Below are 17,259 nucleotides of genomic sequence, written 5' to 3' on the forward strand. Positions count from 1 at the left end.
CATAGAGAAAAAATGATGTTATAATGCAATAGCTTTCCATTAAAGTAGTAAACTATTCAGATAACTACAATTTGCAGATAATATTATCCTGTGAGGAAGAGCCCTATGAATGTAATAAATTTCCCATTAACACAACACATAAAACGTTCTTGTTAATTTACTGTTTTTTTCCCTGTTAATGTAATAATTATTATATTATTGTTTTTTTTCCCACATTAAAGATAGCTGAAATATGTGAAAAGTAAGTCATTAACAATGGCCACCTCTTCAATACATATTCATCCCTTTTTCTGATGTACCATAGTTAATGACCAAATTTGATTTTAACCATCATGAAGTTCACATTCTTGCTTTTGCACAATCTTTAAAATGAATGACAAGATTTAATGTGTCATGCCTGTGACTGGAGAGCAGCAGGGCGGCCATTTTGGGTCAGGAAACCCCTGGCATGCCATATGTAGTGCACTGAACATGATTAGGGGAGGGATCTTGACTTTGTATGTTTCTTGCCATTTACACTCTTTGTCTTTATGCAGAGGATTTTGCGTTCAGCTGAATCCACTTTAAACAGAGCAGATCAACAGGTGAATCACAATGAAAACACTGTTAGCAGAAACCGCAGCGCGCAGTAAACTTATATATAGTTTCCATTAAGCCACTGCTGCTTCCACTGCTGTTTTCCATGGCAAACCGGATCACATTAACCCAAATACACTACAATACTCCAGTAATGAGGACTTTCCTGAATATGAAACCGTTTCCTTCCTTTCGTATCTGTGCTGGGAGACTTTGATTGTCTAAATATACACTGGCACCTGTTATTACAGCTGGTGGTGCAACGCTCTCACAGGGCAGAATTTTACTGGAAAGGGAGTGAGAATATCTGTAAACCCGGCTCTCAGCTATGTTGTCTCTGGGCCATGGACTCTATCATTAGTTTACTGTCTCAGGAGTAGCAACAGGAGTAGCTTATCACACTGGAAAGATATGCCAGGGAGGGAAGTTCGTCGGAAAAAGGCGAAAAATTAAGAGTTTCATTCCAGATGAAATAAGTCACATTAATATTTACAAAGATGAAAACTGCAGGGACATTTTAAAGGATGCAAGGGGAATTATGGCTTTGTTTGACACAATTTTGACATGGGGGCAAATACACGTGGCCTTGTTTTAACCCCTAGAACCCTAATTTCCCTTTAAATATTATACGGAAGTTCTATAAAAAAATAACCTTTTTCATACAGTAGGACAATGGCACATATATGCTGTATATCTGCTGGCTGCAGCCTTTCAATTAAGCTACATCACACTTATATTAAGTGAAATACTTAAATCCAAGTATCATTGATTTTTGGCTGCAGCCTTACATAAAATAGAAATTATCTACATGTTTTGTGCATCATTTTATGTATATATATATTTGCCTTTTAGCACAGCAGGACATATTTGGGATCTTTGGAAACCTCAGGATTCCACTAGAATTTAAAATAAAGTTCTGTGGGCTGTGCAGAAATGACAAACCCACCCATTATCATTATTATCATTTTAATTTTTTATTATTTTCCTCTAAAATCGATATACTGTGAAGAATTTTTGGAATAAAACTCTTGATATTAGCGCAAGCCGACCGTTATCAGTGTTTTGCAGGTAACCATGGCAGAAAAATAACATTTTGTCCTCAATTTTGACAGTGCCAAGCAGCCAGGAGAAAATGACCTCACTCTCCAGAAGAAACACAAGAAGCAGCAGTCAGGGTGGGAAATGGTGCTATCGTCCCTTAGGACACGGTAAAGCCATGCAGACATCTCCCATGGTGCCAATAGGATGTTGCCAAGATCCCAATCTCCCTGGGGCTCCAGACATCTCTTCCTGTACAGCCAAAGTCAAAATGTGAAAGTAAAAATCTGGCAAAACAGTAAATATGATAGAACGCTAATGAAATGCTTTGTTTCACTTGTGTTTTTTTCATTTTTTAACACTTTAAACCAAAGTCTATACCACGTATTCTGAAAATTCGAAAACAGTTTGGTCATAAAATTCACTTTTTTGTCAAGCTCTATGAGAAAAGTGACCATTACACAGGATTCTGCAGCTCAAAAGTTGGATTGGAGTTTTCTTGCACTGAGAGATATTAATTTCCCAGAATGTTGCTGCTTCACTCCGTTTATTCAAAGAAACAATACAAATACAAACAAAACTGCACATAAGGAACTGAGATTAAAACATGAAAGGGCAGAGTAAATTTGTGCCATACAAAAGGCAGCACAGTCACACCCTTTGGCTCCTTCAGGCCTCACAAAACACTATCTGACACAATTACTCTTACGTTTCTCTCAATGATATTGAAATTATTAGTTATATTATGAGTTTTGTTGATTTGTTTGAACCATATTGGGGAATATATCACTGCCATGTTTTCATTAATCTTACTGTAAGGCAGTCACCCAGATGCACAGTCGCTATATTTTCACACCATGCCTCTAGCATTAGTGTGTGTGAACCTGGTGAGGTTCACACACACCATGCACCACCACTCCAGAGATATGACATAAGGCTGCAGGGCAACACGTAGCACATTGTGTACTCAGTCTGTAGGCCTTTTTGTGTGAATGCCAAGCTGTTTTCATGTGTGCAGTATAGAAATTTTTGCTTTGTTGACAAGCAAGATTAGACACTTGAATATCAGTGATGGTGTAGACACACACAGCGTTTCCAAAAGTAGCATTCCATCATCACAGCGGAGGATTATTTTAATCATACAGGCTCCAAACCGGGCTACAAGTACCTGATAGGAGAAACACTTGAGCCGGTGTGAGGTGTCTGGATTTTCTTTCTTTTTTTTTTTTTTTTTTTTGCTAAAGAAGATGGAGTGATTCTGCAAGCCTACTTACACATTCATACACTTACTCACTGTACTGTTCACTTGTAAAAGTTCACGACATTCACTGAGTCATTGATTTGATTTGGATTTGGCCAATATTAAGAAAAACAGCCATTTTTAAAATGTTTTTGGTGTTTTGTATAGTATCTGTTGTTTATTAAGTGTGAGTTGTCACTGTGACAAAGATGTTTGCAGTGTTGACTGCCCTCTACTGTTGGGTTTCAGAAATTTTGCAGCTGTTATCCTGTGGATAAAATAATGTGTACAAGTGTCTTATATAGTTTTTTTCCCCCCTATTAATTGTTAATTGGGTAGGTTTTGCCAGTTGGGAACATTTACCATACCAAAAAAGTGCAAATAATACTGCAGATGAATTTCCAAGTCAGTTATACTCCAGGTTTTTGAGAAGCTTACAGACATTTTATGATTCATGCAGACAGTGAACATGATTAATCCACTGATTAATTATCCACCAGTGTCCACCAGTTGAAAAACAGGTATATCGCCTACAGGGCCAATGTGTTTCACATGTTCTAAGTTTAAAGTTTAGTCTTTATTCATCATTGTAAACTATATTACATGCTTTTGCAGAGGCATGTAAAGTCAAGCAGAGAAACTACAGGAAGCAAAAGCATAAAGCTGAAGTCCCTCAAGAGGGAGACACTGCCTTGTAAGTGGAAAGTGCCTCGCTGTGAGCTGCAAACACACTGCAACCAGCCAAGCTGGGAAGGAGGAGCACACTGCCTTCTAGAAACAGAAACTTCTAGAAAAGGTGACTGGAGGTTGAAAGCATTTCCACATGGTGCCAATAGATCATCACATACAGATCGTTTGAAGGAGTTTTTGAACTTGTATTAGATATTTCTAATTATGAAATGTGTCTCAAACAAATCATTTCAAATTGCTATGAAAATGTTACAAGAGTTTAATTTACCAATCCTATGATTAAAAAGACTTACATTGTATATTGCCACTCACTTCATTTGATCCTTACAAAATTTGGAGTGGAAGGATTTTTGTTAAAGTGGATTAAGCCTTTACTGCCAACTAAGCCTGTACTAAATGTGGTGTTTGTAAAGTTTAACCAGTTTCAGAAAGTTGTAGGCTGCTGAACCTTTTTCAGCAATGATCCACAGGCCTCATGAAATAAAATTTACGATTTCACCCTGTCTGTGCAGATATTTGTGGTTAGCCATGATACACAACTATATAACTGTATGCTGCAGGTGAAGTGATTCAATCAAACCTGTAGGCAAAATCCTTAAACCTATGCATCCTTGTGTTTACCTCCAAGGAGTTGAATAATAGTGAAATCCAACTATTGGTCATATTTCTAGAGACCCCTTGGAATTCCCTCAGGGGCCCCTGGTGGTCCCCGGGCCCCACAATGGAAAACCACGAGTTTAAGCCTGCAGCCTGGCGTGCAAGGAAGCCGAGCTTTGATTGTATTATTGGCCATTCATTCCTTGGAGGGGAGGAGTTAGTGGAGCTGGAGAGGGGTCATTACAAAATGTGTGTCCCTGACTAAAGGAGCCTAATTTCCGCCCTTGTCCAGTGCCGTCCAGAACATCTTCGTGACCCGAGGAGTCTTTAGATGGACTATAAGACGAGCTGGTGTTTATTTGCGTTGTGACTGACAGCCGCTCTGCCCGGACTCCGCTCAGCTTGGAGACGCGTCGGCAGCCGAGGAAGAGGATGGATGGGAGTGTTTCACAAGCTGCTGTCTTGTCATTCATCTTTGTAACTGTTTTATTGTCTCCTTCTTCCTCAGCCGCTTTCCTGGAGCCTTACGATCTTTTGTACAACAACGCGGTGCAGGCGTTTTACAGCAATGACTACAACAGCGTGGTGCGCTACATGGAGGGAGCGCTCAGCAGTTACGCAGAGGTCGGTCGCACCAAAATCCGATGCCGGCTGCGGTGCCAGGACCAGCATCCGTTTGATGCCACTTTCTCGGACCTGCGCTTCTTCGACGTGCTGCTGCGGAGGTCTGCGTGCATGAACAAATGCATCGACGCCAAGCTGGGCACGCAGTCCATGCACAAAGTCAGCGAGGATGTCGTGCAGGACTTCCACAGGCGGATCCCCTACAACTATCTGCAGCAGGCTTATCAGAAGGTACGGGGGAGGGAGGGAATTTGCATCCCAGTCCTTGAATGAGCGCTATTGTTGTCCACACAGCGGGCAACGGTGTGTTTGGCTGCTCTGCCCGCTCTAAATAACCTGCTTGGCCGCTGCATGCCCCATCAGCTGGTGCTGCTGCCGAGCAACCTGATGCCGAGATGCTGATTGAGTGATGTGTGTGTGTGTGTGTGTGTGTGTGTGTGTGTGTGTGAGAGAGAGAGAGAGAGAAAGAGAGAGCTCACAGGTTGAAATTCAAAGGTGCAGCAGACGTGTAGTCAAACAGGTAGAACCACTGTTGGTTCACACTTTTGCCTTGATTGAGACCCTCACTTCTCCATTTCCTTATCACGCAGTATTGTCATATGGAGAATATGGAGAATATGTCTCAAAATCTATAAACCCAAACTGTGAAGGCCTGGATAAACTTGTGTAGGCTGAGAAAATTCTACAAGTTTTGGCATATGACAGAACAGCAAAAGCTAAAAACAATGCTGCACTTCTTCATTATAGAAAAATGGAAATTGTGGAGTAGCAACATGCAATAATTTTCAGTGCTATATAATAATAGTGTGCCCACATCGTGATAAATGTGCACACTGTAGGTCGTGCTCCCCGTATGTGGTCCTATATTAGATTTCCTCAGCTGCATGAAAGCAGGTGGGTCCACAGGCATCTGTGCACTTGTTTTCAATCACAGGCAATTTCACGCTTTGCTTTGTTTTACGGCCGCCTCTGTGTTCAAAGTTAGGTTTGAAGAAATGTTTGTGGGTCTTTCTGTTTTGGCTGCTGCAGTTATTTCTTTATAATGTCCTAACTCATCCCACATTCACAGTGGTGGAGTTTCACTTGCTAGTAAAAAAGTGCAAAAATAAATTCCTCCCCCTAAAGAGTAATGGGTCTTTCTGGGTTGTATTCAGGAAGTAGACTGTGCTGTGAATGCACTTTTGCATGATTGCAACAGTCCTCAATTGCCTGCATTTCTGACACATTTGAAACTGAGGATATTCGGTTGGCATTTATACAGATTTCCAGATCAGCCCTTCCTCCTGAGAGCCATCTTTTGGCCGGGCAGCTGTTAGAGTGCGGGGTGTGGGAACAATCCAAGAAACAGATAATGTACTTGGGAATAAAATTTTATCTCTTAGACAGATGCAGACGCACACTCTGTCTGTCCCTCAAGGGCAGCTAAAATTGTTGTGTCTATCACATCCCAAGTGTATCTGCAACAGTCAAGATTGTCATATAACCTGTCCTGTTTGGCGAGTGCTTTTAGCCACAGCGCTTTACAGGAACAGATTGTAGCCCGGTGATCCCACTGACTGTTTGACCCAGGGTGCAATTCTGCTGAAAACAAGGACGTTGGACTTTGTATTGGAATACTGACATAGTTAGGCATGAAACACAATATTATTTTGAACAGTTTAGAGTTTGTTTGTCATATCATGATATATACTCCTCCAAAAAAGAAACTGGACAGGTGAAAATAAGAATTGTCAAAAAAGAAAGTAAGAAAGAAAGAAAGAAAGAAATGTGACACAGGTTATATGGGTTTGTCAACTGAGAGACATTACAATATGGCTCACATACTGTAACAGGTTCACTTCACAAATATTAGGATCTCAGGATCACAGATGAATCTATATAAAGAGTATATATTGATATCAAAAGTAGATAAGTCTTGATGAATATTGTGATACTGATTTCAGCAATATCAGCCTTTGCTGCTCTCACTGAGCTATGCTGGACAACATTCAGACAGAGTTGTAGGCGTTGAAAAAATGTCCTTTTATACATTCATCTCATATCTATCCCACAGCAGAGCTGCAGACAGTTCTCTCTTCAGTGTTATGCAGTATAACTAAATGCCTTGCAGCCAACTTGTTAGCAGACTGTTTCTTGGAACCTGTGACAGTTAAACTTGACTTCTCCAAACACTTCCTTAGCAACAGAGCAGAAGTTCAGCAGAACAAGTGTGCTGTAAAAAATGTCATTTCTGCAATAATTTCTGCTATTTAACAGGTTTTAGTGGGGAGATTCTGTGTTTCCATCTCTCTTGCTCCACAGTGAGGTCAGAGGTCATGGTCAGCTACAGGACAGCACCTTGAGAGCTGGGTGGGAGTCAGTGTCTTATACAACATGGCACAAAGGGTGTCGACTCAGGCTTTCTGTTGCACGACCGTCCAGTTCTAGGTCTGATCTAACCTGGGTTATGCAGTCCTTCATGTGAATGTGACATGACCTCTGAACCCAGCGGTGGCTCAGCGCCCTCTGGCTGGCATGTGGCTCTCCAGCGAGCCCAGCTGAGAACCTGGCACCCTCTCTTCACATGAACCTGAGACACAGCCGATTTCCACTGCCACAGAGCGAAGGCTGGCTCCAAATGCCAGGGTGATGACACACAGCTTCCACTGCTCAGAAGTGGTGGGAAGTTAATGGACCAGATCTCTGTCTGCAGTTTCAAAATTTTTCTGAATCAACAGAAACGCACCCTCCCCAACAGCTGAGGTGATGCACTCGCAAAAGAACAATGCTGCTGTCTAGACATGAGAGCAGACGTTGCTTTACATTAAAGCCCTGGCTCAGCTCTAAGGTATTACTCATCCTTGTGGCAAGGAATTATGATTTCTCCACCATCTGTGTGGAGGAGAGAGAGTGGCACATGATGTTTTTAAACTCATAACAAAGCAGAAACCAAAGCACTTTGAATGTTTTACCAGATTTTTCTTCCAGCCTCCCCCGCACCACTCCATGTCTCCTGGAGCGTTGATGTCTTTATGAACTGAGTACATGGCAGCACATCAAGGCAGTGAGCTCTGGTGTTGACCTTACCACAGGTAGGCAGAGGGAGAGCTGAGCCACTCCTGCTGGCCGGGCCAATAAGCACACATCAGTGTGTGCATATGCATAGTACTGGCATCTGAGTGTGGAGTGTGTGCGTATACACGGTCACATGTGTGATGATATGGGGGCGCTTGGTGGTGTTTGTCAAAATAAATAACATTCCTCCAGTATTTAACATTCCAGCGTCACACACCCACCACTCGAAAGCCTCTGGCATAATGCTTCCATTGGGCCTGGCAGAAGAGCGTCCACAGTCATCAACTGTTCTCACTCGCGCTGATGCGTATGTTCCCAATTCGCCCATCATTTAGCCTGGCAAATATTTTGTTTTCCTGTTGTGGCCTGTTTGCTTTTCTAAAAAAAGTGAGACACACCTCCTTGTGCAGATATTAAAGGGGAACTCTTGTAGCTGCCAGTGGGCTGGACCCCAATAGCTCCCAGTGATCTCTGCCGATTGGCAGTTCTGGCCGATGGCCCGGCCGCATAAGGATCAAAGACCCCATCCGCCCTGGGGCACGGAGCTCCCTCCTGATCAAGATGCTATCTCCTGCAGGTATATCCTTGCTGTGACAGGCCCTATTGCACTACTGTTTCTAAGGAGGGGTTGTGAAAGGGTATGGGCAATTTATTCTGCACAGGCTTTAGCTGATTTAGTTCAGAGCTCCAGTAGGCAGGATCTTTAGGTAAAAAATTAGCTCGAAAGAGAGAGGACCATCCTCCCCCCTTGATTTCAGATCCATAGATGTAAGCCAGTTTAGGCCCCAATTTGACCAAATTATTCTGTTGGTGTCATGCCGTGTTCATGAGAAGTGGAAACTAAGAAGCTTCCCAGTAGGACAGAAACACATGAACAGCCCTCAAACTTGTAATTCCTAGTCAGAAACTGATTTATCCAATCTGTGAGTATCAGTATCTGTGACATCATAGTATCAAAACAAGCAACATGTCACGTTTGAACAGTGAGAGCAGTAAATAACAGAATTTTTTCACAATTTTTTTCTTTAGACTTTAATGCCCTTGTTTGTCTAGAAAGGCTTTAGATTAAAAACACACAAAAGGACACTGATAACCAGAAGGTAAAGCCAATCTATAAGCTAATGGTGAAAATTCAGGGTAAGTCAGTGCCAACTGGATGATGTTTCCATTTCATTTAGCCTAACTTTTTAAGGTTATAAAATTATTTGCAATCAATGATTTATGAAAACGTCATATTATGGTCAGTTGCATTGCTGATACCAACAGGACGTCTGTTTTGTTTCAACTTCAGCCATATGGACGCTCTGACACGGGAAGTAGGAAGTTCCAAGTCAAAAACTTCCCAGTTCCCACTTGTCATGAAAGCAACATCAGGTTTGGATACTTGTCCAATCACAGGAAATGACAAAATTGAAACCAAAGAGCAAAATTCTCCACCAGCATAACATCTTTTGCTTCACTTGATGTCTTTGGTATCCCTTGGTATAAAGCGGCTGGTAAACATGAACATGTTGTGTGCAGTGTACTCACATCATGATTACATGATTTGTGGAGATTGAAGTGAATTATTATTATTTTTTTGCATTTGGTGCCAGTTGGCTTTACCAATATGAAGTGTTGCCTGGCAGAGCTTTCAGATACTGATGATGAGCACAGAGATTTTACAGTCTCCTTGTTGAGAAATGTGGAGCATCGGTGATGGAAAAGTGATAAGTTGACTATGATTCAACAACAAAGAGATTTCATTTTCCTTATCACACTAACATAATGTAGAGGGGACAACTTTCTCATGGGGTGACTTTTCTTTATCTGGGAAAGTGACATATGACTCAATATATTATTCAACCCAATGAGCAGGACGTGATTTCCCATCCTCATGTTGTTTTGGGAACTTCTTCGTGTTTGCCAGCACAAAGAAGTTCCCATAACAACAGGTGGTACAAGGTCAGTGCTGATTTGATGACAACACAGCAGGCTGCTGCTTGAGTTCATCTGCAAACACAAGCTGAATGACAGTGAAATCAAACCAGCTGAGCTGCCTGCTCAGTTGTGAACACATCAGTAGAGGTGGCGGTGCTGTTATGCAGCCTTTTTTCCACATTGCATTATTCTCATGAATCGTATGTTTTCTGTTCAGCTTGCAGTCACGCTGATACAGTGAGTAAACTATAACAGTGGAGCCTGCAGCGCAGGGGGAAATGTCTGTTTCCAGTTTTGGGCTCCCACATCAGCTTGAATCCCAGCTAGGAATGTTGGACATAGTGGACTTTTTGAATGGAAAATGAACAGACTTTTTACAGACAGTACTCATAGCACAGACTGAGAGACAGAGAGAGAGAGAGAGAGACACAGAGAGAGAGAGAGAGACAGAGAAAGAGAGCGAGAGAGAGAAAGTGTATTTGCATGCTAGATGGGAATCACAGATGCTGTTTTTGTCATCTGCAGCTGATGATAAGCGGACAGAAGAGTTCAGACGGAGGGAGAAAGAGATGTGCCTCTGGATTGTTTAAACCAAACAGAAATGCTCTCATGGCTCAGAGGAAGGCAGGTTGTTGGCTGCTGGACCAGATGCATGTGTTTGATGTATCTGCGGATTCACTTTGGAGTGATCCTGCTTACAAAGCAGTGGGATACCTGGTGTGGATGGGGTGGTAAGACGGTTCTAGAAACGGCCTTTTCCTCTTCCTTACACTTGAAGAAGTTGAATATTGTTGGCCATATTTCATGTTAGACTGCAGTTATATATAAAAAAATCAAATAAAATGTAAAAGTCAGTGACATTTAAAGGAATACTTCCCCCCAAAATTACATACTTTGCATCATTTGCTCACCCAGAGCTGTCTTAAATGTCAGAGGAAAAGAATTTTGAATCGCTTGCCTCATAGAGAATGAAGCTTCCAAAAACTGTGGCCATTTCTGTTAGAACGGAGCTGACTGGTGAGGGTTGAGGATTTGAAACAGATGTTTTTGTATCCTCTTTGCTGCCATTTGTTAAAGTCGCTGATCAATTAAATTAATTAAATACTTTTTTTGTCGGACATTCAAAAAAACTTGTGAGCAAATGATACAAAATCTTTGGTTCAAGTAAGAGAAGATTTTCCTAGAGGGGCTTCAAAGTCTTTCTGACATTAAAGTGCAATGAAATTTTCAAGAGGATCATTCTGTAGTCTTTCACGCTTTGAATTGAAGTGAAAATGATGCTTAGTTAGAACGACGCTTATCAAATTGCCATGCATAACGTAGGTGGGTTTACAGACATCACATGCACACTAAAGCAAAAGCTTTTCTCTCAAGATTTTGATTTAGAGAAGATGTTAAGACATTGTCTTGACTAAGTCAGTGTCTCCTTTGACTTTGGGCACAAATGCACGGCTATAGGCTGCTCTCCTTGCTCCCTGGCCTAGCGTGCCTCGCTTGTGCTTTGCCCACTGACGGCCAGACACTGTGGCACTTTGCTGTGCCAAAGGCCTTCTGCATGACTGGACTTAAGCGGATAACAGCAGCACAGGAATGCAGGGGCACTCTGTGGCGCAACACACTAATAATGTTCTCGCCCTGATTAACGATTAGATGGCCGGTGGAGAGGAGACGGGAGGCTTGTTAAGGGCCTCTGGTGAAAACACTGCAGCGCTTTGTACGCTGACCAGACAGCAGATCGTAGAGGGGGGTTGAGCCGAGGTTGGCCAGGAGGTGATTCTGTCAAGTACCGGCCATCCTCTAATGTGCAGTTCAGTCCAAACAGAGATGGTGCTAACTGGCTTGGTGCAAGAGCTGACGGCACTCAGGACATTTTTTAAGAGAAGTTCCAATCCATATTTTTGATTAATTGATATATTTTTCATAGTGACTGCTGCATTTTGACCATATTCCTAATTTATGAAAGATCACAATATCTCCTGTCACATGAGAGAGAGGATTTGGACGGAGATTCAGTATCCCGATCCAACCAGCTGGTGGACAGCATGTGTTTATGTATGTGTGTGTGTGTATGTGTGGGTTTGTGTATTTCATTAATTGAAATGTTGGCAGGGTGGTGAGCTATTGCTACTGGAGATTAATTGCATATGTGAGTGTGAGCGTGTGTGTGTGTGCTTGCATGTGTGCCTGTGTATTTGCGGTTGGGTGTGTGTGTGTTTGTAATATATGTGTTTGGTGATTAGCAGTCTGGCTAAAGAGCGCTGGGTGTCTCAGTGAAGAAATTGCCATTATCGAAATGGAAAAATCGGAGTTTGCCAGGCATCTGTTCAGCTTCACTCGTGATTTGAACTGTGTGCTGGCTGCAGCGGGGGTGAGACCAGAGACACCGCGTCCGCCTGTTGCTCTGTCTCCCACGCTGCAGACAAAATGAATATCAGTTCTTGTTTTCCATCAGCACAGGGACAGCGATTACTTTGCAACCATCTGTAACATCCAGTCAATACCCAGATTTAGTCGGATTTGACTGAGGAGAATTGTGTTTGTGTGAACTTTGTCATGCATCCGGACAAATGTGTTTGTCGAGATCAGGTTTCTGTAGCGGTGTCTTGAGCTTTGGCCAGCTTTGAGGATGCACTGCTGAGGAGAGAGCATCTATAGACCGAACGACCATTTGTGTGTGGGTCTAACAGTTTGCTGTAAATGCCACAGAGAGAACAAGCCTTAGGTTATGAATGATGCTGATGAAGTGGAACACGCAGTGATCTCAGATACTGACTTATTCCAATGCCATGGGTGTGTCACACAAATCCAGCTGTGAAAGTATGGCCAAATGGAAAGGGCTAGTGTACACTAAGCTAGTTTGCATTACTGTCCAGGGTGATGTTGGTCACTGGCGGCTTTCTTTTCACCAAAATGTTGTTTGTTCATACAAAGCTAGTGGTCAGTATCCACACTGAATGGCCCTGTGTCCTGGAATAGACTAAGCAAATCTTCGGGTTTGACGAAGTTGTTGGCAGAGATTAATGCCGAGCTTTTAGTCCACACAAAGAGTAAATGTTCCTCAGGTTTTCTAAAGTGTCTTGTATCCAGGTCGTAGCTTTTTTTTCCCACCACCATACGCTGCAAATTGTGCTAACCTCTCATGTTGCTTCTCTCTCCTGAGCAGATCAGTTCCAGGAAGAGGGGCGCTGTGGTGTTTGGGGTGGAAACTACACAGTGCTCAGGGAGCGGAGGGCACAGGAAGTAGGATCTATTTTGGAATACACTGGAAAGTGGAGATTATCTTATCACTTCAAAATTAAGAGGTTCTTGTCTTCAGTTTAAATTGTGTTTTTGTCTTTCTGCAGTTCTGATCCCAAAGACACTGCAGCCACATGTTTTAATCAAGAAGTTAATCTGTGCTGCCCAGTCATGTATAGAATTTAATGTCCCTTAGGTAAATTGGATCAGGTTTCACTGAAATCCTCTATGGATGGAGGGCCATGGTATTTGGTGCGGCTGCTGCGCTGCGCCAGTCGTGGCAGGCAGCCTCACTTTGAGATGTCAGAGCAGAGCAAGGGCACATGTCTCTTATTACCACCGGGATTCAATCAACACAGATCTGGGTCTTTGTGCAAGGCTGTCCAATCTGCCCACAATTCAGCAGTAGGAGTGTAGTGATAAAAGACTGCAGCTGTATTGTTGTTTGTTTAGGCTCCAGTGTGGTTCTTGTGTTGAGATTGTTTGCCTTCTGTAACTCAATAGCCAGAGTACAGAAGCTCTGAAGATGGAGAATGCCTTAATGTCCAGTCCATTCAATGTTTTGTTTTCAATTTTGGAAAACAGGATCACAAAAGTGTGGACTGTGTTTTTTTTTTTGTTTTGTTTTTGTTTTCAAATAATTATGGTTTATGTCTTGAGGCATGGACTAGTGACACTATAAATCAAGTTTAAGCAGTACTTTAAGCAATTCAAATTTTGACCCTACACCAAATCCACAAATGCCCTCAGAAGTGAGAACCACTCATGATTTGAGGGCAGTTCTTTGCCTTCTTGACCCCATAGCTGTTTCCTGTGAAATTCAATTAGGAGCGCTGATTGTTTATCCAGGCCCACTCTGCTGTCGTCAGTCTGCATGGGCGAGGGTCTCGCGGTGACTGCGTAATAAATGTGTGTTTACGAGGCACTGTGTGTATGCGTGTGTATATGATGTGTAGGTGTGTGTGTGTGTGTGTATGCGTTGGTTTTAGTGCTCAAGCAGTCGAGAGAGGGGAGTGGGGTTCTGAATATAACTTACATAAAAAGTTCAGTAAGGTCAGGCCTGCAAGATGTACTCTAGCCACATACTGCCTGTCCAGTATTACAAACATCCCAATATGGACCGCTTCATTTCACACTGCGAAATGACAGCATTACGTTTCTCTGAGTCCACCATACACTCTAGATCTCCCAGCTAGGTTTGACAGCTGGCAGAGAAAGATGAACCGTTTCCAGTCTGGTCACCTCCCCCGGACGCATCCTCCTGTCAAACCATTGCCAGAGGACTACTCATCTTAGCAATGAATAACACCAGGGTTTCCAAGTCTTATCCCCCGCTGCTCTATCATCTGATCAGATCTAAGTGTCCTGTCCCCCAGAGGTTTTTCCTCGCAGAGAAACAGGCAGTATTACACCTATTTAGAGTAGAAGGGAGAGTCGTTTTCATGACTCCATGTTGACCCGACCCTGCCGACACTGTCCTCTCAGCGGCCCCACATGTGGTTCAGATTGCGACCTACCCCTGTAAATTGTGGCTAATGACAGCATTAACCAGTGTTTAGCCACAAGGGACCAACAGGCAGCCCTGTCCACTCTATCAAAGTGGCTGGACTGGAATGGGAGAAAGTGAAGTTGAGGCTGGACTGTGCACCAAGTTGCAATGTAAGCCACTGCCCATTCTCTTCTGTGGAGCTCATGTTATCAGGCTTCTGTGGAGCTCATGTTATCATGCTACCTCTGGGGTTAAAGGCTGTGTACTATAGGTGATAACCCTAACCCCACCTCAGTTGTATGTGCTGACTTTGTATACACAGATGTAGCTCAAATCAAAACTAGATAATTGTTTTGAGTGGAAAAAAATCATCTGTTTCTAAGAATAATGTCCCGAATCCCCCAAGATATATCTTAAATTGGTTTCGCACTCCCAACCTGTGGCTGGGTCAAAGCTCCGGGCCTGCAGAGATTGTGATTAAAGACATTAATATGAGGAGCGTGTGTATGTTGGCATCTTCCCCCACAAGGCTTTATATCAGAGGTGCAGGACCAAATGTCCTCGAAGAACTCTTCCCGTAGCAGCAGGAGTATATCATCTGCAAAATGTTAAAGCGAGGGTCAGTTTTGCAATGTGTCCTGCTGGCCTCTACAGCACGCCTTGAAGATTAACCATCTTGATGAACAGGGTGCAAAACAAAACTAAAGGAGTTTTTCAAGGCAGGAAATCAGTGACAGCTCTTTGGCCAAGGTGGACTGCGCTGGATAAGTGAATCTGAGAGCTTAAGCCAAAACAAAATGAATCATCTGATTTGTAGAACTAGCAAAAATCAGCTTGAAGTAGGGCTATGACAAACGATTATCTTGATAATCAACTATTCTGATCATTTTTCCATAAATTAATTTGTCAGTTCATTTGCCAGTATATGAATATAATGTGAATATATATGAATACAGTGCAGCTCAGTGCCTGCAGTCATTAATCATGCAGTGATGTTGCATTAACATTTGTAACAAATTGTATATTTTTGACTCACAACTGTACCTTATATGCTAGGCCGTAATTTACCTGTTTGTGTATTACTACAAAAACATTAAACTGAGAAAAGTGAGAAATTAAAAAGGCACATCACCAAATTCAGAGACAAAATCAATATCAAAGATAAAGGTGTTCGGTTGCTCTCTGAAATATTCTGTTTGGACAGTTTTGCATGCTGAGTCAGGTCGCATCTGCATCACTTTCATTTTCACTCTTTAATGCTCTTTTTGACTTAATCTTGAGATCCTTGTTTTTGTCTTTGAACAAGCCCCTGTCAGAACTGCAAGAATGTACTTCACACCAGCGAGTTGCTTTTTCCTTTACCCTATGCAGCTGAAAGAGTTGGCTATTGCCAGTACTGCCTTGTCCTTTTCACAGTGATGTCAGGCTCCTCTGCTGGACTGGCTCAGGAAGGAATTGTTCCCCAAAACAAGTTTCTGTGTTTAAATGAATGTGGGGCTTTAGAGATAATTGCCAGGCTCTACCCTCTAACATAGGTCAGTAATAGTTGTGTTTGGAGAGGATAAGCTGTTGTTGTCTTAGCTGTGTGAAAAGCACTCCATGGGTTTAACCTCAAGTTACCCCAGGTTTCTTAAATCCCATTGTCCTGCCTTTGGATAAACTTCCCCCCTGTGGAATATCAACCAGACAGAAAATTATATTGCCTTATGTCAGAGTCAAAGTTTGATACCCTGCTTGACAAAAGTAGCTGCTAAAGATATCAGAATGTGGATCTTTGCTTATAAACTGTAGAGCAGATAACAAAAACCACAAGTAAGCAGCCTGACTGCAGCAGCATTGTGGCAATTGATGCTCTGGAGTTGTAAAAGTTATACATAGCACAGTTTCCACAATTTCATGCATATGTGAACAGAATGAACAGCTCTGTTTGGAAATAGCCATTTGTGATGGAGACACTGCCAAATGGGTGATGTGTACTCAGTGAAAACAACCCCGATGTGAATGCCAGTCTGGGAAAGTAAATTGCATCAGCCAAACTTGCTGGATTTAGTGTTTCAGCTTCTCTTAGGGTAATAAATTAAGGGTAATAGTTTCATGAGGAATGTAAAATAATTTGCCTATATTTTAAGACCCATCCAAATTCAAATCCCTGACAACTGCTTGCTCCCACCGAACAATACATGTCCAAACTTCATTTTTTTTTTTTTTTTTTTTTTTTTACGGCAGCTTTTACAATGGGCTTCCACTTGAGGTTATTGGCTCTTGTCAGTTTTATTGCCAGGCTAATAAAAAATCATTAGTGCACCGATTTGTAAGCTTGTTTATGTAAAGCATTCCCAAGTCTGTGATGTCACCCGGTGAGAGAGACCTCCTAATGCTCATCTGAAAGAATGTAGACTCTTTGGCTCCGGTTTTGATTCTGAGAGAAACAACCGGCATTCTCCACCGCGAGACCACGTATTATTACGCCGCGACCGCATGCGCTCAGTGTACGGGAAGGCATCAGTCTTCTTGAATGTCTACATGCAGAAGTAATCATAAAACTCTTGTGGAAATAGGGGGATCATGGAAAATAAACACTAAGATAAAAGTGCTCGTGGTGAAATCATAAACATCGTGACACAGCATTTGGATATTGCCAAGCTCAATGACCCGTCAGAGCCTTTTCCAGAAAGTTCACAAACATCCATACAGACACTGGGGGTATCCAGTGTCACCTCGACTCTGTCTGCCTTGTATAAAAACTGGAAAGAGAGGCATGTTTACATTCATTTATTGTTTTGTCCTTGAAGCT

The 17,259-nt window shown here is 42.4% G+C and overlaps 1 protein-coding gene across 1 annotated transcript in view; it reads left to right on the forward strand.

Moving 5' to 3' along the window:
• The first annotated feature begins 4,385 nt into the window (after nt 1-4,385).
• p3h2 (prolyl 3-hydroxylase 2) overlaps nt 4,386-17,259 on the forward strand; it is a 64,765-nt gene continuing 51,891 nt past the window's right edge. The window contains exon 1 of the mRNA XM_030050477.1: nt 4,386-4,996. Within this exon, the coding sequence (XP_029906337.1) occupies nt 4,574-4,996 (423 nt within the window). The 5' untranslated portion in view covers nt 4,386-4,573. The remainder of the gene's footprint in view (nt 4,997-17,259) is intronic.

This window comes from Myripristis murdjan, chromosome 4 (assembly GCF_902150065.1).
Source record: "Myripristis murdjan chromosome 4, fMyrMur1.1, whole genome shotgun sequence".
NCBI lineage: Eukaryota > Metazoa > Chordata > Actinopteri > Holocentriformes > Holocentridae > Myripristis > Myripristis murdjan.